At 43.2% G+C, this 24,497-nt stretch overlaps 2 protein-coding genes across 9 annotated transcripts in view; one reads left to right on the top strand and one right to left on the bottom strand.

The window, feature by feature from the left end:
• Nucleotides 1–13,560, top strand: part of GABARAPL2 (GABA type A receptor associated protein like 2) — a 37,590-nt gene extending 24,030 nt beyond the window's left edge. Inside the window, exon 4 of the mRNA XM_029608245.1 lies at nt 13,019–13,560. Within this exon, the coding sequence (XP_029464105.1) occupies nt 13,019–13,109 (91 nt within the window). The 3' untranslated portion in view covers nt 13,110–13,560. The remainder of the gene's footprint in view (nt 1–13,018) is intronic.
• ADAT1 (adenosine deaminase tRNA specific 1) overlaps nt 7,250–24,497 on the bottom strand; it is a 132,779-nt gene continuing 115,531 nt past the window's right edge. For 4 of the 8 annotated variants that reach the window (XM_029608241.1, XM_029608242.1, XM_029608238.1 and 1 more), the window contains exons 10-11: nt 18,333–18,512; nt 13,654–15,013 (exon numbers count right to left, since the gene is read on the bottom strand). In XM_029608241.1, coding sequence (XP_029464101.1) covers nt 18,380–18,512 — 133 coding nt within the window. In that variant the 3' untranslated portion in view covers nt 13,654–15,013; nt 18,333–18,379. Of the gene's footprint in view, nt 7,517–13,653; nt 15,014–18,332; nt 18,513–24,497 lie in introns of those variants that run through there. The other 4 variants (XM_029608243.1, XM_029608244.1, XR_003857683.1 and 1 more) reach the window with 3 other exon arrangements.

The raw sequence follows: 24,497 nt of genomic DNA on the forward strand, positions 1-24,497 counted from the left end.
CATCCACATTTGCATGGGCTCCAGTAAAAATAGCTACGTTCATGGCTTGTTCCCATAGAAACTGTACACCCTCACGAAGGTTGTACCATGGTTGTACATCATCTTCAAAATCAGAATCAGTGACATACTTAGTGCGAATACACTCTGCAGTCCAGGCTAATAAATTGATGGGGTCCCCAGTAAAGGCTTTGAAAGCTATTAAAATAGCTGGGTGTTGGCACAATGACCCCATCCTCTTTACATTTCCCGTATATACCAGAACATGTTCTGCACCATCAGCAGCTAACCTTAGTAACCAAGTTAAATTCTGTCAAAAACCACATGAAAAGTTTTTTATATGATCTCCTGCTGTGTGTAATCTAATGTATACCTTGTCCCAGAAGCCCCACCTTCTACAGCTTGGGTGTTCGGGGTTAATTTCTCCTTCCTGAGTAGAGGGTAGGCTCTAGAATTAGCAGGCATCAGCTCAGAATTTTTTTATTTGAAAAAAATTTTTTTATTGGCCATCAGTCACAAATACATTTAATTGTACAGTAAACAAATACAAGAAAACAATAGTGACCAAAAAGATTTTCGAAAGTGTCATCCCCCCTCTCTGCAAAAGATTTAAACACAGTTGCCATTAACAATATACAGGGCGCAACAAACCAATTTACATCAGAAGCATAAACATTAACAACCTCTAATTTCACAAAAGCTAGAGCTCAAAACAGCAAGGGTTAAACAGCATCTGTCCAAAGATAATCAGGGATTAAGTAGGAAGACAGACCTGGAGTATTTAAAAAAAAAAAAAAAAAAAAAAAAAGGGAATGGCACCCTCATACTACACTGCACCACACCAAGGGAGTTATTCTTGATTTTGGGCCTCAAGCCAAATTAGAAACAGGTTGCAGATGTCATATGGCAGGGCTGTGAGCTAGGCAGTAGTGAATATGAAGGCGGCAGATTACTGCCGACAAAGGAGGGGAAAGAGGCTGGTTCCATGCCTTTGCTAATTCACATCTCGCGGCTAGATGCCCAGTGTTTTTGCCCATCCGCCGGTAAGTTCAACAGGATGGAGCGTGGGTCCAGAACCACGTTCTCCCCCACTAACTGAGAGACCCACTGTACGATTCATGTCCAAAAAGAGGCCACCATATATTATAGCAAGTTCCCTGCTGGCCGCATTTTCTCCAGCAGGTATCTAATAAGGAAGGGGAAATACGATGAAGTTTTACTGGGGTCAAGTGCCAGTGGTGAAGCACCTTGTAACAGTGTTCTTGCAGAATAGAACATTTTGCTGTACGGCTAAACACTATAATCCAAGTCCTTGTCACTTAGTGGTTCCCCCAATTCTTGATTCCACTCCCTGGTATGGCAGTAGTTCTCACTATAGCGTTCATTGAGGATGTTATATATTTTAGAAATTAAGCCCCTTTATCAGATTGTTCACAAACATTTTCAAATAGGGATTTATTTAGGCGAATAAATCTGGCTCTCAATAAAGAATTCAGGAAAAGCCGGGTTTGTGCATACGCTAAAAAATCCCCAGGATCTATGCCATATCTACCTGCAAGGTCATTAAGACTGCAGAGATTACCATTCCTAAGGAGGTGGCCAAAACAAGTGATACCCTGATCAGCCCAAGAAGAGAAAGTTTGAGAAACGCCAGCAGGAAATGTGGAATTGTGAAACAAAGGTGAGATAGGAATAAGTGGTGCTACCTACAAGGGAGGATTTCCACAGAAACCAAGCTCGTGAAAGACCGCCACGTAGATTTAGCCTGCCAAGGTAATGCTTGAAGAGGCATTATACCCACTAGGGCTTGTTCTAACAGAACCCATTGTTTCGGTCTTTGTGTAGGTCCACCAGGGCCCTGAGTTGGGCAGCCATAAAATACCACAACAGATTCGGTGCCTCCAGACCCCCTCTACTGTTAGGGTGAAATAACACTGAACACGCCACACGTGGCGATTTTATCCAAATAAATCCAAAGATTCTGGTCTGCCAATGCCTCAGTATTGCAGGTGAGATATAAATAGGAAGTATAGAAAAAAAGTAAAGAAGTCGAAGTAGGCAATACTACCTAGCCATGAAAAACTCTCTATTCCACCTCTCCAAGTCCCGCCCAATGCTCTTCAGTAATGGGACATAATTGAGCGTGATTGAATCTGCTCTTCCTGATCCAATTTGAATCCCCAAATATTTGAGGGGACTGTTTGACCCATCGGAAAGGGTAGCAGCGTTTAATGCTGCTTACTTCAGGGGTCGTCAGATTGAGATTGACTTTAAAGCCAGAGACTCTACTGAATTGCTCTAGCTCGGCCACCAACCCTTCCAGGGAAGTGCCTGGGTTAGTCAATGTCAACAGAATGTCATCAGCAAAGAGTGGTAATTTAAAGTGCAGGTTCCTTAGCTGGACTTCTGTTATTTGTTTAGACATGCGCACCCTTGTGGCAAAAGGCTCAAGAAACAGGGCAAACAATAAAGGGGATAAGGGACAACCCTGCCTCATGCCTTGTCCAATACAAAAACTGTCTCCATAACCTCCATTAACTTTGACCCTAGCTTATGGGGAGTCATAGTTTTGCTATCCAGCAACGGAAAAATGCACCGAATCGCATTTTCTCTAAGGTCTTAAATAAAAAGGACCAATGTACTAGGTTGAAAGCATTTTCATTATCTATGGATGCTAAGGAGTAGCCTAGTGGTTAAAGCAGTGACCAGGATTCAAGTCCCGCTGTCACTTCTTGTGACCTTAACCAAGTCACTCTACCCTCCATTGCCTCAGATTGTAAGCCCTCTGGGGATGGGGAAATACCTACAGTGCCTGAATTTAATCTTTGAAGTGCTGAAAAAAGTGCGAAAAGCAGAATATAAATCTAAATGGACAACAAAACTGATGGAATGTTTTCAATCTGGATCCAATCTAAGAGGTCAAATACTTTACAGGTGTTGTCCGCTGCCATACGAGAGGGTATGAAACCCACTTGATCGGTGTGAACTAAAGAATGCAAGATGGTATTTAAGCATTTGGCTAGTACCCTGGCTAACTTGGTCCAGGTTGATCAGGGATATAGGGTGATAAGAGCCACAGATGGCCGCGTCTTGACCCGGCTTCATAATAACTTTAATCCCAGCTATGTTAGAATAGGCCGCGAAGGATCCATCCTCCCTGATAGAATTAAACATATTCGTTAATGGGGTTACTATTACATGGGAAAATGTTTTTGTAGTAGTGTGTCTAAACCTGGGGATTTCCCCGGTTTTAATAACTTAATAGCATGTAAAGCTCAGAATTTTTAATACTGTTAATCACTGGCTATTGCTTCCTCAGAGGATTGGAAAATGTCACCATCCCATTTATCGGGGGGGGGGGGGGGGGGGGGGGAGTAGTAGTTTCTAAGCAACAAAATAATTCAGAGGAATAAACACTGGAGAGTTGATTGCAAATAAAAATAATCACTACTTAGAAAAGCACTTAAACAAACATATAATAAAAATTTAAAAAGCTTACGTTCCTGATAGATGATGGGCCCAATCGTCTATTCTGCACTTTTGGAAGCTGAAGTGTGTAATATTCTAATCATTTTTAGCTTTGCCTGTTTTTATATTGTTTATAAGAAATCCTATCAGGAGAAGTCTAACACTAGCAGATGCATAAGGTAGAAATGAGCAAACTTCTTATTTTTATCTAGTAGGGATAGTCATAATCAACAGCATCTGCATATGTAAGACACCTCCCTTCAGCTGCAAACTTTAGCAAAGAGGTCTATTAAATTCTGCAACAAACAAAGTAATTATGTAAGTAGTAGGGTATATGCAAGCAGAATTAGGTGGGGGATCAGATGTCTGGAACAATTGTGTGCTCGCATCTGTGAAAATTAAGTTAATAGGCCCAGAATTAGTTTTCTGTATGTGTATGTACACTCTGTCTGTGGGTGGCGCTGAGATCATCAAAAGTCAGAAATAATCCCATAACAGGTGCAAAGGTGGTGGACCTCAGGTGTCACATAGATAGGGCTTTAGATAGTGCTGGGGAGGAGCTGGCTGTCTTGGTATGTGTGGGTACCAACAACATAGGAAAGTGCAGGAGGAAGATGCTGGAAGCCAAATTTAGGATTTTAAGTAGAAAGTTGAACTTCAGTACTTCCAGGGTATCATTCTCAGAAATGTTCCACGTGCAGGACCCCAGAGGCAGGCAGCGCTACAGAGTCTCGATGTGTGGACGAGAAGAAGAGGGAAGAGGGTTTTAGGTTTATTAGGAACTGAGCATCATTTTGGAGAAGGGCGGAGGGCATTAACCAGATTGGAGCCAGGCTGCTGGCACCTTTAAAAAGGATATAGAGCAGTTTTAAACTAGATGATGGGGAAAAGCTAACAGTCACTCAGATGCACATGGTTTGGCATAATGTATCTTTGAAGGATACGAAGAGAATGGGGAATTTAGGGCATCCCAGTAGAGAGGTTGTAATAAGTGCTAAAGTGGACCAGGTACCTTTAAGTAAAGAGCAGATAACTGATAATACAAACAAAAAACGTACTTTGAAATGGCTGCTAGAAGTCTAAAAAATACGATGAGAGAGGGTATATAGCACTGGCTGAGGAGGTTGATATAATTGGCATCTCAGAGACAGAGGAAGAGAATAACCAAAGGAACACTGTGATACCAAGGATGAAAGTGGTAGGGGGTGGTACTATATGTGAAACAGGGCATTGAGTCAAACAGAATAAAAGTCTTGCAGGAAATAAAATGCAGTGCTGAATCTTTATGGATAGAAATTCCAAGTGAAAAGGGGAATAAAATGGGAGTGGTATTATATTACCATCCACTTGGCCAGAATGAACAGACTGACAATGAAATGCTAAAAGAAATTAAGGAAATTAAAAGCAGCAGCATAGTAATAGGTGATTTCAATTACCCCAGTATTGACTGGGTGAATGTCACATCAGGACATGTCAAGAGAGGTAAAGTTCCTAGATGAAATAAATGATTACTTCATGGAGCAACTGGTACAAGAACCAGCAAGAGGTGAAACTATTTTACACCTAATCCTTAATGGGACATAGGATTTGGTGCAAGAGGTAACAATGTTGGAGTCACTGGGCAATAGTGATCACAGTGATCAAATCTGACTTAATAACTGGAGGGAGGACACTTAAAGAAATCTACTGCGACAGCATTTAACTTTCAGAAGGGTGACTGATAAAATGAGGAAAAAATTTAAGAGGGCAGCTGCAAAGTTTAAGAGTTTACATCAGGCATTGACATTGTTTAAAAATAGCATCCTGGAATCCCAGACGTATTTCACAAAAAGGCTAAATGATTACTGGCATGGTTACAGGGTGAGGTGAGAGAGGCTATAATAGTTTAACAAAAAAAAAAATAAAAAAAAAAATATATATATATACACACACACATCTTTCAAGAAATGGAAAAGGGATTTGAATGAAGAAATGTTACGCACTGGCAATTTAGATACAAAACATTGATAAGGAAGGCAAAAAGAATTGGGAAAAGAAGCTTGCCGTGGAAGCAAAAACTCATAAAAACCTTTTTAGGTACATTCAAAGTACAATGCCTTTGAGAGAGTCATTTGGACCATTAGATGATCAAGGGGCAAAAGGGGCATTTAGGGATGACTAAAGCCATCGCAGAGAGAATAAATGAATGTGTTGCTTCCATTTTCACTGAGGAAGATGTAAGAGATACCCAAACCAGAGATGATATTCAAAGGTGACGAATCACAGCAGAACTGAAAACAAATCTCGGTGTACCTGGCAAATGTAATAGGGCAAATTGACAAACTAAAGAGTAGCAAATCACCTGGACCAGATGGTATACATCCCAGAGTGCTGAAAGAACTTAAAAATGAAATTGCGGACCTATTAGTAATTTGTAAACTATCATTAAAATCAGCCATGGTACCAAAAGATTGGACGGTTACCAATGTAATTTTTAAAAGGAATCAAGGGGTGATCCAGGAAACTGTAGACTAGCAAGTCTGCTGTCTGTACCAGGCAAAATGGTATCATATAGAATAAAATTGCTGAACATGCAGTTAGACATAGTTTAATGGTTCAAAGCCAACATGGATTTAACCAAAAGCAGTCTTGCCTCACCAATCTGTTACATTTTTGAGGGCGTAAATAAACGTGGATAAAGGTGAGGCAGTTGATATAAATACTATAAAGTCCTTCATGAGTAACTTCGTAGGAAATCAAAAAGTCATGGCATAGGGTGCAGTGTCCTATTGTAGACTGGGAACTGGTTAAAAGGTAGAAAACAGAGAGTAGGTCTAAATGGTAAATTTTCCTAATGGACAAAGGTGAATAGTGGAGGGGCCCCAGGGATCTGTTCTAGGACCACTGCTTTTTTTTTTTTTTTTTTAAATAAATAATCTGGAAATGGGAACAAGTGAGATGATCAAATTTGCTGATGACACAAAATTATTTCCAGTTGTTAAATCACAAGAGGACAGTGAGAAATTGTAAGAGAACCTTGCAAAACTGGGAGACTGGGTATGTAATTGGCAAATTAAATTTAATGTGGACACGTGCAAATTGATGCACTTAGGGAAGAGTAACCCAAATTATAGCTACAAAATGCAAGGTTCCACATTAGGAGCCACCATTCAGTAAAAGGATCTAGGTGACATCGTCGAAAATATGTTGAAATGTGTTCAGTGTGCAGCAACAGCCAAGAAAGCAAATAGAATGCTAGGGATTATTAGGAAAGGAATGGAGAATAAAACAGAGACTATCATGATGCATCTGCAGTGCTCCATGGTGCAACCTCATTTTGTGTGCAATTCTGGTCACCACATCTCAAAAAAGATATAGCAGAATTAGAAAAAGTACAAAGAAAGGTGATCAAAATGGTAAATGAGATGGAACAATTCCCATATGAAGAAAGTCTAAAGCTTGGAGAAGAGACACCTAATGATAGAGGTGTATGAATGAGTTATTTACTCTTTGAAAGAGTACAAAGACTAGGGGACATATGATGAAGTTACTAGATAATACATTTAAAATTAATAAGAGAAAATATTTTTTTACTCAGTGCATAATTAAGCTCTGGAATTCATTGCCAGATGATGTGAAAGCTATCAGTGTAGCTGCATTTTCGAAAAGTTTTGGATAAATTCCTGGAGGAAACGTCCTTATTCTAAGTTACTTGTAAACCGACATGATGTGTCCTATGAATGCCGGTATATAAAAGCTCATAAATAAATTAATTAATAAAATATTAAGGGATGCCACAATAATACATAAATGAACATTTTTTATTTCAAAACATTTTTACAAAGACACAATCACATACAGTAAAGAATAATAATCCTATATTTAAAAAACCCGCATCCCAACTAGGACCCTAGTTTCGACAACTAAATGCCGTCTTCTTCATGGGATGACCAACCCTTAAGACTTCTCCTAAAAATATCCTACATATTCTTTAAAAAAACCAAATCCCATTATATGTTCAAATCCGAATGTTCCTTAGTTGCCACTTTTCCATTTGATGTTAAGTAAAGATCTGTAAATCATAAAAGGAATGAATTCAAGCTCAAGTAAATAACACTCATGTAGTGACTTATAATTTGAATTTTTTATCTTCCTGTATTATATTCAATTGTATCTTCTACTCTACCAGAAGAGTGAGATTTCACATGGAAACTCTATATAGATCACTATCCTACATGCCCATTCTGGAAAAGTCAGTAGCACCTTAGAAGAAAAGTCCATAAACCATTATTAGGGTGCAGTTGCAGAAATTCACTTCTTATACCTGGGATAAGCAGCTTGAAATCTATCTGCCCCTTTTGGAATCTGCCAGCTAATTATGACCAGGATTGGCCACTGTTGGAAACAGAATATTGGTTTGACCCAGTATGACAAATCTTACGTACACACGCATATTCATTGTGGGTATCCTGAAAATCTAACAGATTATGGGGGTCCCTTGGACAGGTTTGGGGAAACACTGTCATACACATGTCACATTCTGAAATTTAGGGCTAGATACATCTATCTTTTCCATAGACACAAAATAGGAAAAGTGTCTTATCAATGCAGCTCCTTGTTGTCTGGTGCCAGCCTTTTGCCTGGCTTGTTTCTGTAGTCTGCACCAGCTTGTGCCTGGACTGGCCTTGCAGGTAAAGATCACTTCTCTGGGGTGGAATTGCAGCTAATGCTGAGGTATCTTCATTTGAAGTGTCTTGTCTCCTTTTGGGGTTATTTTGTGTTGCAGCAACAGTCAAACCCATTCTAGAAAGATGATGGTAATAGTAAACTCACTGACTGACTGCTCTGCTGGTATAAAACAAATTTCCTCTTCCTCCAGTCAGGCTAGTCCACACAAATGGGTTATGCACTTCTACCAGCAGATGGTGAGAGAGAGCTCATTGTCACCCCTCATATACCTCTGCGCCAGCATCAGCCTGCCAGTATTCTCAGTCTCCAGCAGATGGTGGACATAAATTCCATTCTGTGGACTTGCGGCCTAGCTAGGCTGGATGATCATGGCTAGCGGGTGGTTCCTGGTGCAAAAGGATGTTTTCCCCTTTTTCTCAGTTGAACATGAACCAGGAATATTGGCCTCTGACATATGGCTCCTAAGGTAATAGCCATGCTTACTCCCTCAGTTCAGCAGAATCTAATCCTGTCAGTTGAGGCAGCTCCTCAGGTAACAATATGGATTCCCTCCCTCCTTGGATGAGAAGTACCGTGTTTCCCCGAAAATAAGACATCCCCCAAAAATAAGACCTAGTAGAGATTTTGCCGAATTCTTAAATATAAGACCTCCCCCGAAAGTAAGGCATCCCTTGTAAACAGGGGCGGATTGACCTATCGGGGGATTGGGCTTCCCCCGGTGGGCCGGTCAATCTTGTGACGTCATTTTTTTTAAATAAAGTTTCCAAAGTATTAGGGGCAGACGCGAGCAGTGGTATCCCGAGGGGAGCCAATGCCCCCGGGCACAAGGAGGCTCATGCGGCTGCTGGGCCTCCTTGCCCGAAGAAAAAGATCGCGTTCAAATGTGCTGATGCTCTTCTCCTTCCTGCCTATGCAGCCCCAGAAGTAAACGTTGCCGGAGCCGCGTGGGCAGGAAGAAGAGAGCATCAGCGCATGCAGAAGAGGAGCCGCCGCGAGCTGCTGCGAATCCCAAGTCGAGGAAGAGGCCCGGTAGCGAGGAAGAGGCCCGAGAAGTTCAGGGCTGCTGCAGAGCCCATCCTGCGGCGACCCGCGAAGAGGAGGCCTGCAGTGGTATCCCGAGGGGAGCCGATGCGCCCGGGCGCAAGGAGGCTCATGCGGCCGCTGAGCCTCCTTGGCCGAAGAAAAATGCGTTCAAACGCGTTGATGCTCTTCCTCCTTCCTGCCTGTGCGGCCCGGAAGTAAACGTTGCCGGAGCCGCATGGGCAGGAAGGAGAAAGAGCATCAGCGCGTGCAGAAGAGGAGCCGCCGCGGGCTGCTGCGAATCCCAAGTCGCAGCGGCCCAAGAAGAGGAAGAGGCCCGAGAAGTTCAGGGCCGCTGCAGAGCCCATCCTGCGGCGACCCGCGAAGAGGAGGCCCAGAGGTGAGAGAGAGGTTGAGGGTCTGTAGAGGGTGTGTGCGTGCGTGTATGAGATGAGTTGAGAGATTGTGTGTGGGAGTGAGGATCTGAATGTTTGCAGAGGCAGCATGTGAGAGCCTCTGTGTGTGTGAGAGAGACAGCGTGTGACGGTGAGAGCCTATGCTTGAGCAAGACAGCATGTGGGAGTGAGAGAGAGCCTGTGTGTGTGAGCGTCAGACAGCATGTGCCAGTGAGAGACTGTGTGTATGAATGATTGTATGAGAGACAGCATGTGACAGTGAGAGCCTGTGTGTATGAATGATTGTATGAGAGACAGCATGTGACAGTGAGAGCCTGTGTGTGTTTGTGAGAGAGAAATGCATGTGAGAATGAGAACCTGACTGTTTGAGGGAAGAAGACGGAGAGAAAAGAAATATGGAAGAAAAAAGGACAATATAAAAGGAATTGGCAAAAAAATAAGAAAGGGAAGGTGGAAAAAAAAAAGCCTGTGACCAACTGATTAGAAAACTAACAGCCAGCAAAGGTAAAAAAAAATAAAAAATAAATAAATTACTTTTTAGTGATTGGCACATGTAATCTTTGGGAATGTGCAAGAATAGCACTTTCTCTATGCGGATCTCACAATGTACGAGATCAGCATGGAGAAAGTGGAAGCCCACGGGGCCTACACAGAGGAGGCAGCAGAATGGGCTTCAGTGTCAGTAGCAGCAATCGGCGCCTCCCCAATAGCCATGTGGCAGCAGTGACAGTGGCATCAAGATTACTGACATCTGGGGATGGTGGCAGTACCAGTCGGGGGACCCCTTCCAAGCAGTGTGCAGAGGTTCAAAAGCAGCAGAGTCAGCCCAAGCTGACTACCATGAATGCTGCACACTCCTACCTCTCTCTGACAGCACACTGGTGAGGCATGGCTGACGCAGGGGCAGCCAGCAGCTCAACGGTATTAGACATTCCCTGAAAATAAGGCCTAGTGCATCTTTGGTAGCAAAAATTAATATAAGACACTGTCTTATTTTCGGGGAAACGGTAGTTATTAAAAAAAAACCAAAAAAACAGCAAACTGGGGTTCTATTTTGTGCTTATGAGGTGACAGATGGTTTTTCCTCCCTCAATAGCACAGGGTCCCTGCCTCTCCCAAAGATAAGCAGTGGTTGGGGATCTCCAGAGGTGATAGCTCACTCCCTTGGTTGGTGCCAGAGCTCTCCCGAAAGGACAAGCTGGTCCATCATTCATGTGACAGCATGAGTATTTGGAAGCGCTACTACAGTTTTCCACTCAGTTGTTCAGTTGGGTGGTAGAAGGGATGATGGATAAGATCAGAAAGATAACAGGCATAAAGCTCCAAGGTATATTTAGAGTCAACAGGTGTCTCTAAAGATTATTGCTCTTTTGCCATGAGCTTTTCAGTAGCTACAGACTTGGTAGATGGCTCATGTAGTAAGAATGGACAGTATTTATTTATTTATTTATTTAGGATTTTTATATACCGACCTTCTCAATACAAGTATCAAATCAGGTCGGTTTCCATAGAACAAAACTGTCGCGGTTAAGGCGTTACAATAAACAGAGTATTGAAACCATTTATTTCATTCACCATGCTATGGGCATGGAGCAGTGGTGTCTGTCAGATATATCCTTCGCTCTGTTCATTGCAGATGTCAGCCAGGTCTAGGTTCAGTGGCGAGCAGTGTGGGGTCATCAGGGCATCAGTTTTACGTTGCCGATGGGATCTTTGCTCGGCCAACATAGATAATCTAGTGCAAGATTGGCCACAGGAGGAAGTGTTGTACGAATGTCCTTCATGACTCATGTTTCCCAGGAGACTTCAGAAAATAGTAGGTCATTCAGGCCTGGTTCTTCTGGTAGCCTCAATCTGATCTTGGGGCCATGGTGTATGGTTAATGGGTATTCCTCTTTGTTTGTCAGGTATCTATATTTCATCAGACTTTAGTTCCTTTTTGTCTTATGGTCTGACCTTTGAAAAGGTATGCTCTATGAAGAGCATTTGTTCCATGACTGTAAGTGGCCACGCTCAAAGGCATGGAATCTTCTTTCGTGTTTGCCTCCATCTCTGGAGAGTGTGTGCGATTTGGTGCTTGGAGGGGTGGTAGATTCTGACTCAAGCCTTGATACCGCTAATCATAGATTTTCTACAAGATGATCGGGCTAGAGTGCTGCCTCTGGCTCTTGATAAACTGTAAGTGCATGTGGCAGCTTTGTCTTACTGTGGAGATTGCAATTGGGGTTGTCTCCAGTTCTTCTTCAATTTCATACAGTGCCTTCCTTCTTTTTGTTCGTCTTGGCATTTCATCAGCATCAGTCGGTTTTCTTTGAATTTGTTGGTTAAGTGACGGAAGCTGTAACAGTGGGTGCTACTTAGGTCTTTTTCCATATCTTAAAGAGTAGCAATGCCCTTCCGGGATCAGTTCATCCCGATTTTCTCTGGGGTGGCATGAAAAAGAAAAGGCAGCTGTTCATGTAACTTTGGTGCATCAGGTTTAGGAAGTGATTGCAGTGGTCTGTGTGGTTTCTGTGGTGCCATTACTAAACCAGGTTAACGTTGGTATGTCTCTTGATGTTCCATAGCCCACTGGATTATAGTGGTGGTCATGGATGTCTATAGGGATGTTATTGTTCCCTTGCCAAAAAGGATTTGCCCTTATTTAACGAGTGTTGGCCGCTTCTTGGACGGAGCTGTTGTGGTTACTTCTCTCCCAAGCACTTTCATTGCCTTGGATGTGTTGTGGGGGGCTAGAGCAGCATCCCGTCCTATGAGATGGTAGCTTTGGTACATCCCACTAGCCTGGACTGGATAAAGAGGAAGGTGAAAGTACTACTTACCTGATAATTTCCTTTCCTCTAGAACAGTCAGGGAAGTCCACAATACCTGCCCCAATGCTGCTTTGCAGTATTTCAGAATGGACGTAGCAGGAAGTGGATACCTTGGATGTTACATTTGAGGGATAGAAGTTTCCCTGTGTTATCTCGGTTTCCATTCTCTGTTTAGATTGCTTGCTCTTATATAAAAAAAGAGAACAGTGAAAGAAGTCAACATTACTAAAAGTTTTTTGCTGGATTTTTAACATTGTCCACAGTTTAGCTTTTGCAGAATTTACTGATAGGCTGATGTCAGTGCAGAGCTATGAGGGGTGACATCAGCGAGCTCTTCCTCTCAGTCTCCATCTGCTGGTAAAGGTGCATAACCCACTTGTGTGGATTAGCCTGCCTGTTCTAGAGGAAAGGAAATGATCAGGTAAGTAGAAATGTCACCATTCTCAGTTGTAATCGGAAGCCCTCCTCAAGACCCACATGGATGTTAACAGTGCCTGTGTGAAGGGATGATGAGTCTATCTACCTGAACAATGAGCCTCTTTGAGTTTGAGTTACTTTTAAACTTTATAAAGGTCCAATATTTAATGGAAAGTTAGAACACTTCTAATCTCTTAACTTTTGTTTCTTGTATTGAAGCCTAACCATGGGACAGCTATATGAAAAGGAAAAAGATGAAGATGGATTTTTGTATGTGGCTTACAGTGGAGAGAACACCTTTGGAGTCTGAGCACTTGCAAACTTGTCTCTTTTGTAAATATGTTGTCTTTTTCTGTTATACTACATGCTCTCTTAAATATGAATGCAGTTGTAATTGAATTTATTTCATAATATATTAAAAAGTAGTGTTCTGTTAGATTGGTAAATTACCTCACAGATTTGTATTTTTGTGCAGTTTCATTCCCATGCCTTGCATTTTTAGAGTTGTATTTTCAATTTGCTGAAATTTTGGAGTGAGGCAGTTGGCTGACTAATCAGATGACAGGTTCATGACAGTTTATGCTGCATCATGTTTAAAGTGTAAGTTTGCCAAGTATTAAAGGTGTAAATTAAATTATTAGTAATGGGCCACCTGATTACCTAGATTATTAACAACCTACAGATTGTTTTATTCTCAGCTCATTTATGTATTCTGAATTCTAGGAGTAAAACATTGCCAATAAAACCCACTCCTGAAACTCCATCTGCCTGTGATTGTTTATTCTATGATTTGTGTCTGTCCCTGTGGGGGATCTGCAGAGGAAGAGAAGGCCTATCCTTTGCTGAATGTGCAGCTCAGAGAGCAGTAGCAATAGTCTAAGAGTCTACTCCTCCTCCTTACTGATATCAGTATCAGCTTAGAAGAGAAACTTAACTGTAACCACCTGATAATAAGGAACAGCTAGGCGGTTTCTCACCTTTTTAACAGTTATTTTATGGCATGGATAGACTCATGGGGTTTGGTGCACTAACATTTTGTTATTGGGATTTAAGTTCTGATGTATATTTTGTCTTATGTGACTAGTCAGCCACTTCAAAGTGGATTACATTTAGGTAGCGTAGGTATTTTTCCCAGGCCCCAGAAGTCTTATTATCTAATGGATCTATTTTCTGAAGTATTTCTCCCATTTTAAGGTCAATATTCAGCACCACTTAGATGGATAAATTCAGACTTATCAGGCTGAGTGGCGTTATTTCAATATTCAGCCACATGCAGCGGCCAGCACGTGGCTAAGTGGGCATTCCGGGGCAGAGCTAGTTATCTAGAGAAGTTAGTCGGATAAACGTATCCAGCTACTAGCTATGCCACTGAATATCCTGGCCAGGTCTGGATACATTTTCAACTGGAGAGCAGCAGAATATGGAACTCTCTATGGCACATAAAAAAAAAGCTGATCTCCTAAATTTAGCCTGCTAAATTAAGTACCTAAGTTAAATGCTATTCTGCCGAATTTAAGGACCAAAGTTTTCAGCTTAAAATCCACATCAATTTAGGAGCCAAAATTGGGTACCTAGTTTTGAAAATGAGTGCTTCGCTCTTAACTTTGTTTCCTTGCCTTAACTCCAACCCTACAGCCACCCACTTTTTAGAGCTTAAATTTAGGGACTCCGCCATAGTAAATTTTCAAAAGGGACAATTTGGGAGTCTAAATCCTTTGAAAATTGTCTCATAAGCATCTTTCCAAAGACAAAAGGGGTCAATTTTCAAATGAGTCAGGCTCCTACTGGCTCTTTTGAAAATTTACTAGGGTTGAGTACTTAAATTGGGATCCTAATTTCAACAGGCACCTAAGTTTAAGATGCTATAAAGTGGGTGTCTACAGGGTCAGAGTTGGGTAGCGAAACAAAGTTAGGCGCTTAACATTGATTTTCAGAAGTGAGCACCTAACTTAGGATCCTAAATCTAGGAAAATGAATAGCAGGCCTAAGTTTTAGGGACCTAAATTTAATTTTCAGCTGAAACCTTTGGACCCTAAATGTAGGTGTTCAGTGGGTTGTTTTTAATATAAGCCCCTAAATTTGTACCTGAAGCAATGGATGGTGACGTGAATGGCCCAAGGTCATAAGGAGAAATGGCATGACTTGAACCCTGTGTCTTCTCTGGTTCACAGCCTGCTGGTTTCACCACCAGTCATGTTCAGGTTGGCCTTTTTGCTAAGACAGAGAAAGGTGAATTTTCAAAGGAGTTATGCATGCAATTGTAACATACTAATGTAGCAATTTTCAAAAGCAAACTTACAGGGGTAAAGTGCATTTACACATACAAAACATTTTTAAGTGAGTAAATGCTTTTGAAAATCAGGCCCATAAGAAGAAAGATTAGGATTGAGAAAGAAGGGGGGGAGAATTCCTCTCAAACGTTGCAGCTTGCTAATCCTTGAAAACCAGAAGGCCTGTTTATGGTGTGCATGGGAGTAGTGGGGATGTTATTAAAAAAAAAAAAAGGATTAAAGGTGACAGGGATTGTGAACACGTATGTTTTAGATTAGAAATAACAAATCGTTTTGCAAGTAAGTCTGGTCAGGGAGAAAGGCTGGATATATTCAACAGCAAACTTAACCGACAAGGCCCACTGAATATCCGATGAAGTGCTGTGGATATTTTTTATTCAGGAAAGGCTTGAAGTCCTGGCTTTACCTGAGAGTCTGACTCAAAGCTTGCATTTTATTCTTATTAGCAACTTTGGGCTTTAGTTTTATTGGATAAGTTTACTGTCATTCTATTTTAGTTTTGTTAATTTACATAATTTTAAGTTAAATTTATTGTATTTTAGTACTGCTTTAGTCATTGAACCTTTTTTTTGTACATCACTTTGATTACTATGTAACGAAAAGTGAGTTACCAAATTATTTAATAAACATTTACCTAGATAATGTTTATTTGAATATGGATCTCTTTATGTACAAGTTCTTCTCCCCAGAAAAAAACAAATAAAGAAAAGAGCTGGAAGAAGATGAAGAAGGAAGAGGCAGAGAAGAAGTGCTCATGTGGATAGGTAGTGTTTCTGTATGGCGCCAGACAGTTACAAGAGGATAAAATACTTGTTGGCACTGTGAATGCTTCAGTGAGTGTTGAACCTTCACCAGTTACAGATAAAAGTTCATAGGCTTTTTTTGGGGGGGGGGGGGGGGGCTGGGGGTTTTTTTGTTGTTGTTTTTTTAACTAAAAATGTAGTAGGACATAATATCTGTACTAGTCCATGATTGATTATGGATTTATGCTATGCTTGATAGGTGCAGGGTCAGTGTTTTTATGTTATGTTGGTAAGATTTTTTATTTGTTGATTCTTTGATTGTGTATGTTTTACTTGTTCCCCCAGTGAACATTGGACATGTGCAGATTATACATTTTTAAATACATACTAATAATTCTGAGAGTTAGAAAGCGTACACAATGGTCATTCCTTAGATAAAAGGTTTTGGGTTTTTTTTAAATTACTGATTGAGTAGAGGGTTTATTTTTTTTCAAAGTAATGAGTAACAGTCACAGCTGAAAAAAAATTATTTTTTTTTTTTGGCATCTGCGAAGAGTGCCACATTGAATGTTTTATCTATAAAACAGGTGCAGCGTATGCAGTGTCTATAAAAGCATCCTGTTACATTGCCCTGCCACTATGCCTCAGCTCTGCGCTGGAATGTCTATGTGATTAAATCTCTATGCCTGTCATGTTTGGCGCCTCTGCTGAGTTTTCCATACCATCAGTGCAATTGGGGGGGAAAAAAACCCCCCACCAGCCTAACATGAAAATGGATTGAGTCCACGGATTAATTTCAGTTAGGCCATCACACAACTTTCAAATTGCTTTCGATGAGTAACTAACCCAAGCTTGATTTGAATTAATTCACTAGAGGGGAAAAAGGCTCTGCAACCTGTGACAAACAATCCCCTTGAGCCAGCCAGTTCCCCATCACCGTATACTGGCTAAGCAACCATCACAAATGACAGGATTTTTTTGTTTGATTTATATTCCAACTTTCAGGCACTTCAAAGCGGATTATGAGGTTGGCAGTGGTAGAGCAATGATCAGTTAAAGCCTGCTGCAAGTTTCCTTCACATGCAACCGTTCTCATGCCCAAGCCAGACCCTACCACTTTCTCTCCCCTTCAAGCAGGACCTCTTCTTTCTCTGCCCCAGAAAACTCTTGCTCTCCCTCTTTCACAGGCAAGGAGCTGGTGCTGACCGCAGTAGGGGGCTCAGCCAGCCTGTTCGTTTTTTGCGGCCCAGTCTGACCTTAAGATGGGTAGGTCCAAATCAGACTGCCAGCGTGCTGGGTTCCCAGATTAGCACAGCAAAGACTGGGAAGTAATGCTGAGGGACTCGGGGACAAGGGCAGTGAGCATAGTGTTAAGCAGGAGTTATGTGGACCGCTTCTCATCAGCTTTTTAAGGGGGGAGTAGGGAAGACAAAAAGCAAGTTGCAGCAGTGGTGATGAATTTGGGCCAGCATTGGCAAGATTGGGTGAGTTTCCCACAACTGAGGCAGTACCAGGAAGCCGAGGTAGGAAGTCAGAGCCCCCCAAGGAGGGGGCTGCAGTAGCAGCATTGCTGAGATGGGCCGTTGCTCACACTGCTGTTGGGCTGGGCCCACCAGTATTTCCCTTATTCCATGTGCTGCAATCTGTCCTATCAACTAGTTGCCACTGGGAAATTCCCTCTCCCCTTTTATTACTCAGAGCAGCCCAGCAATGCAAGCGCAGCTGTAACCGGCAACGCTAGCACTGGAACCTAGCTCCTTTTATGATAAGGGGTTTGACAGATGGAAACCAAGGGTGCCCATCGATAGAATTTCATCTGGGGTTGGATTCATTTTGTTATGTGCCCTTTTTTTTTTTTTGGATTTTTATTTTGTATTTTTCTTTTTTGTTTCGGTGTGCACTATCCAAGTTGCAATAGTGTACACTAAAACGGAAAACACAACATTTTGTGGAAAAAAAAAACAAAAAAACCAACCCACTTACTGTTTCAATTCTGAAACAACATTGCCTGTGTCATTAAACAAAAGCACATGCCTAAGGGAAACCAGCTTTTATAATATAGGGCTTTGTTTATACTACAGTTGCAGGCTATTTGGATTCTTCCATATTTATTTCCTCTTCATTAGGGAGAAAGATAAAAATCTGTTGTACTGGGACAAGCAGTTGAGAGTGACTCAGATAGTGCTCTCTAGCCTACACCACAAAAAAATCACCTATATTACTGTATATAGTAAATAAAGGCAATACTAAGGCTTTTTACAACACTTTGACAGCTCCTTTAGCCAAATTTTAGTTCCTCAGTCAACCAACATTTTTCTACTCCTGCAAATTAGAAGATCAGAATCATAGTTCAGTTGATTGCAAACCACAAGTTTTACAAAGATATTACAGGTGTACATCCCATTTATGAGATGAAGTCAGTACTTAATGTTTATTAATATTTTTTTCCTTTTTGAAGTACTGTTTCCTGCTCAAGATATATTTCTTATAAAGCAGTACCTGAAAGTCCATAAAAAAATAAAAGTTTGATCATCGGTGTTGGATTCTCAAGTAAACGCCAAATAATCTCTTGGAGTTCTGATCCAATTTCCAAACACCTGTTCTCGTAAAATATTCCAGGCTTCTTGATAACTGCTTGCAGCTGCCTTGTACTCCCAATATGTCTTCAATGTCTTGGTCCTGTAGGAATATTCAGTAAAAGACTATCAGCAAATACTATGAAGAGTAAATGTTAGTATAATCTCCTTTCACCCAGTATTAGTCTGGGGCGTAAAGCCAGGTTACAGGTTTAAATCTGAAGACTTCTGGTTGGAAGAACCAGAAACTTGTGGCCACTCACTCCGAATCAAGTGCAGTAGCGCTGACCGTACCCAATCTTAAGGGCGCGGAACTTAATAAGACAATAAAAGATCACATGTCTTGTGTTATGGAAGTGTTTGGGATAGTATAGAGTCCTAGCAGGGGTGATGTGGTAACACTGTTGAGCAAAGAGTTCACCAAGTGTAGAGCACAAGACACTCCTGAGGAGTATCAGAATGATAAAACAGCTCAGGAGGAGTTCAGGGACTGGGACAGTAGGTGCTTACAGAAGAGTAAAAGATCACTACAGTTACAGAAAATGTGTTCAATGAAGCAGTGAGAGCGCTACTATAGAAGGAAAGTACAATGTTAATAGGATTCAAGAAGCCCTGTCTGTTCATAGATGTAGAAACAGTAGAAACAACAGTGCTGAAGCATTTGAAAGCCTGAACTTCAGACAAATATTTTTTTTTTTAGCTGAAAATAAATGGGCCAGTTCAAACCATTCCAGCAATTGTATACTAGGGGTTTATTCAATAGCACTGATGGAAAATTGCCCTCTATGGCTTCTCTATCCAATATTTGCTATGCTTCTGTGTTAAATAAAAAACAGTTTGAGGTTTCAGTCTCCATATCTTTCAAATATTGAGAGAGAAAATTTATGAGCACTTCCTGCAATTCCAGGTTAATTTATTACTGAAAGAGCCATCTGGCATATTCTATTATCTTAACTTTTATCTTATTACACAATGAGCATTAACTCACCTGCTATCATATTGTCAGGGATAGAGTTTAGCAAAAAATCCTGAATAGCACAAAGACAAATTGTCTCCTCCCAACACCGTAATAATAATAGGATTCAGCTGGCAGCACAGGCCTAATTCCTTTACTTCCAGCCCCCCTCCCTACCCATCCATCTCCCCTCCCCTCAGACTTTCAATCCCTGCTCTGGCAGCAGTAGTATTAGCAGCAGTTACTAGAGATGTACATTTGTTTTAAACAAAATTGTCTAATTCGTCATGGATCGGGAGAACCGATAAGCAAAGGGAATTTTTCTGATAATTTGGAAAAATTCATTTTTTTGTGTTAGTGCGCACTAACATGTAGTTAGTGCGTACTAAGTCCCATTAGTGCGCCCTAATGGGGCTTAGGGCGCACTAATTACATGTTAGTGCGCACTACCTAGTTTTCTAATTCCGGAGTTAGTGCGCCCTAATAGGACTTACTAACTGGTTGTTAGCGCGCACTAACAAAAAATGTCGCCAAAAGTTACAAAATGTGTCAACTGGGGAGTAGACCGTTAGCTAGAGGTATGGTTCGGCATTCCCATTGGCTGTCTCCTTACTGTCTCTTTAGAAGGAAACAGCCAATGGGAATGCAGAACCATACCTCCAGCTAACCAACTGCCCCCCAAGAGACACCTTTTAACTTATTGGTAACTTTTTTTGTTAGTGCATGCTAATAACCAGTTAGGGTGCCCCAAGTCCTATTAGGGCGCACTAACTCTGTAATTAGAAAACCGGTTAGGATGCACTAACACCGAAGCATTAGAAACTCGGGAACCCCCCCCCCCCCGAACCACAGGAAAACAGATATTTCCTGCAGGGCACCTGAACCGAAGCACGACCCGATAAAATAAAACGAAGCACATGCCTAGCGGTTACTGTGTTTGGGGACTGAGCCAGCACATACTCGTGGGCACAACAGCAGCCAGGCTCCCTCCAGACTTCGGTACAGAGCCCAGACTAATTCAGTCTCAGTACTACCTGCTGTTAATAGTGCTAGAGCCATGAGGTGTGAGGGGGAAAGGAGCAAATAGGATGTTTGGGGCTGGGAGGAAGGGACTGGAATTCCAGAGCAGGATCACAGTGCTCATGCGATTGGCTGGATTTAGGATCCACAATTGTAGGGTCCTGAAAGGAGTCTTGGTGAGTGGCCTCTGGCCAAGGACTGTCATTACAATGACTGGACTAAACTTAAGTTAGGAAGAAATATAAAGCAGGGGAAAAATCCCCGGGTAGTTGCAAGTGAAGGCTCATGGTGCCAGATCCCAGCCTTGGTTCTGAATGAGTTGAAAACCCAAAGGAGCAGAAGAAAACTGCTGGGTCAAAAAAAAGTTACAGGGAAAATTATTTTGTTTCCAATTTATAAACCTACAGTTGCTTGTTTTATGTAATTACAACATTGACGTCAAAGATGCCAATGTATCATCTCTTTTTTCCTGCATCAGTAAAGTCTAGAACAGGGGTTCCCAACCTTTTGTGTGTGAACTCCTTTTCATGGACCCTCAACTTGTGGTACACGACCCTAAGAAAGGCGGCCACCCACTCCGAATCAAGTGCTGTAGCAATGACCATACACAATCTTAAGGGCGTGGAATTTAATGAGACAATAAAAGATCACACTTCTTGTGTTATGAAAGTGTTTGGGATAGTAGAGAGTCCTAGCAGGGGTGATGTGGTAATACTGTTGAGCAAAGAAACTTCACTGAGTTCATTTTTACCTATTTATTTTATTTATTTGCAGTTTTTATATACAGACATTTGTTTAGTAACTTCACATCGGTTTACACAGAACATAAACTAGTGACCGTGCGAAGAAGAGTTTAGCAACGGTGCGTTACAAATAACAAGTTAAACAGGGGGGGGGAAGGGGCGGGGGGAACAGGGAGGTGGAAAACTATGAATAAATTGAGCGTAAAAGGGATTAGAGAAAATAGAGTATATAAGGAGATATAAACTATTGTAGAGATTACTTACCTGATAATCTCATTTTTAGTGTATGCAGATGGACTCAAAACAAATGGGTATAGTGTGCTTGTGCTAGCAGTTGGAGACGGATCTGACGTCAGTACGGGTACATATACCCCCACAGGAAGTGCCGCAAATCAGTAATCTTCCTTGCAAAAGCTGTAGCTGACCGATCGATTAAATGAACAGGATTACCCTGACCGATTGATAGTAGCTGGAGACCGCCAGTGTTCACAACCGGAAGGCGTCGACACCCGGCAGGGTGGATGGCCTATTATAAGAAAACATGGCTTACCGTGAGTCGGTGAATCCCCATGTATGCCAGCAGCCGGGCGGGATGCTGAGTCCATCTGCATACACTAAGGAAAACGAGATTATCAGGTAAGTAATCTCTACATTTCCTAGCTTGTAGCAGATGGACTCAAAACAAATGGGATGTACAAAAGCTACTCCCGGACTGGGGGGGAGGCTGCCCGAGGGCCGTTTAGGATTGCCCTCGCAAATGCTGTGTCCTCCCTGGCCTGGACGTCCAGACGGTAGAATCTGGAGAAGGTATGGAGGGAGGACCATGTCGCCGCTTTACATATCTCTGCAGGCGACAGCAGCTTAGCTTCTGCCCAAGAGGCCGATTGTGCTCTGGTAGAATGAGCTTTGACCTGTAGCGGCGGTGGTTTTCCCACCTCTATGTAGGCTGCCTTGATAACTTATTTAATCCAGCGGGCGATGGCTGGCCATGAGGCCGCTTCCCCTAGCTTCTTCCCGCTGTGCAGGATGAACAGGTGGTCCGTCTTTCGTACTGCTTCTGACATTTCCAGGTATCTGGATAGCAGTCTGCCGATGTCGAGATGACGTAGCATTCGACCTTCCTCCGACTTCTTCAAACCTTCCGTGGTAGGCAAGGATATGGTTTGGTTGAGGTGAAAGTGTGAGACCACCTTGGGTAAAAAGGATGGAACTGTGCGAAGATGGATAGCCTCTGGAGTGATTCTGAGAAATGGATCACGACAGGATAGTGCTTATAGCTCTGAGATGCGGCGTGCTGAACACACAGCCAGCAAGAACACCATCTTCAAGGTTAACAAACGGAGGGACAGGCCTCGAAGGGGCCTGAAGGCTGATCCCGCCAAAAAGTCCAATACTAGGTTGAGGTTCCACAAGGGCACTGGCCACTGCAGTGGCGGGCGAATGTGTTTGACTCCTTTCAGGAAACGTGAGACGTCTGGGTGGTTGGCAATGGTGTTGCCGTCACTCCTGGGACCATAGCAAGACAGCGCTGCTACCTGGACCTTGATGGAGCTGAGGGACAGACCCTTCTGAAGTCCATCTTGTAGGAAGTCCAAAATGATAGGAATCTTAGCGGCATGCGAATTGGTGCCGTGAGAGTCGCACCAGGCTTCAAAAACTCTCCAGATCCTGATATATGTTAGGGATGTGGAGAACTTGCGTGCTCGGAGGAGTGTATCTATAACTGGCCCTGAGTATCCCCTTTTCTTCAGTCTAGCCCTCTCAATGGCCAGACCGTAAGAGAGAATTGAGCCGGATCCTCGTGGAGGATGGGGCCTTGCTGCAGCAGGTCCCTGTGTGGAGGCAGGCGTAGAGTATTCCCTGCCAGTAGTCTTCTCACGTCTGCGTACCAGGGTCTTCTTGGCCAGTCCGGTGCCACTAGAAGAACTAGGCCTCTGTGTCGCTGAATCTTGCGTATAATGGCGCCCAGCAGGGGCCACGGAGGAAAGGCATATAGCAGGAGTCCCTGAGGCCACGGCTGTACCAGGGCATCGATCCCCTGGGATAGCGGATCCCGCCTGCGGCTGAAATATCTGGGTACTTGAGCGTTGGACCTGTCTGCTAATAGGTCCATGCCCGGCGTCCCCCACTGATCCACAATCATCTGGAAAATTGTGGGCGACAGCTGCCACTCCCCCGGGTTTAGGCTTTCTCTGCTGAGGAAGTCTGCCGTCGTGTTGTCCTTCCCAGCAATGTCAGTGAGAAATGCGAGAGTTGATTCCATGTCTGCTCCCTGGGTGTTGTTTCTCGCCTGTGATAAACAGGAACGTGTCACCACGGTGCAGCAGGTCGCGATTCGTAGGGACGTGGCTGCTACCTCAAAAGCTTGTTTCAGAATGGTGTCCATGCGTCGGTCATGCGAATCCTTGAGGGCCGCTCCCCCCTCAACCGGAATGGTGGTGTGCTTCACTATTGCGTTAACTATGGCGTCTACCCTGGGGCACGCCAGCAGCTCCTTGGACGCCGGATCCAGAGGGTACATGCCTGCCAAGGCCCGACCCCCTTTGAATGAGGCCTCCGGTGCCTTCCATTCCAGATCGATTAGCTGCTGTGCTGCTTGTAGGAGAGGAAAATGGTGAGCCGGTTGGCGCAGGCCCTCTAACAGGGGGTTCATTTTAGGGTCTCCTGGCCCGGAATGGCCAGTTCCGATAGGCATTGTGAGACCAGGCCTGAAAGATCCTCTTTCCGAAAGAAGCGCCTCATGGTCCGATATGGCTCTATCTCCGAGGGAAGTTCACCCTCCTCCGGGGGCTCCTCACTATCCTGGGAGCAATCCGAATCCCCATAATCGGGGCTGTCGGGAGGTGAGTGGCCGCGCCTAGGTCTCGAGGGGCCAGGTACCGGATCCACCGGGACGGAAAGACCCATTCGAGGAGCAGACTGCATCTGGACAAAGGCGTGAATCCCCTTGAATAATTCCACCCAGGAAAGCGAAGCTGGATCTGGCCGTAGGGCCACCAGGTCTCTCGGGTTCCCTGGTTGCTTGCCGCGGCCCGCTAAGTCCGGTGTGTTCCATGAGGAACCGCTGGGCTGGGGCCGGTCCTGTCCTGGAACTCCCATGGCCTCCTCACATTGGGCACATAGTGAGTCTGCTCCCTCGCTCTGTGTGGCTCTGAGGTTGCATGCTGAGCAGAGGCTTAGAGGTTGCATGCTGAGCAGAGGCTTAGAGCTTTCATGCCAGATTCTGGAGGTGCCGGCCCTGCGGCCGCATGGGCTCTCTTATGCTCCATTTGCCTGAAATTCGGTGTCGCCCAATAAAGTGCGCCTAACAAGAGCGCTTAACAGCATGCGCCTAGGAGCGGCGTCTTATAAACGTGCGCCTATCTTATAA

Source organism: Rhinatrema bivittatum, chromosome 7, assembly GCF_901001135.1.
Source record: "Rhinatrema bivittatum chromosome 7, aRhiBiv1.1, whole genome shotgun sequence".
Classification (NCBI taxonomy): Eukaryota; Metazoa; Chordata; class Amphibia; order Gymnophiona; family Rhinatrematidae; genus Rhinatrema; species Rhinatrema bivittatum.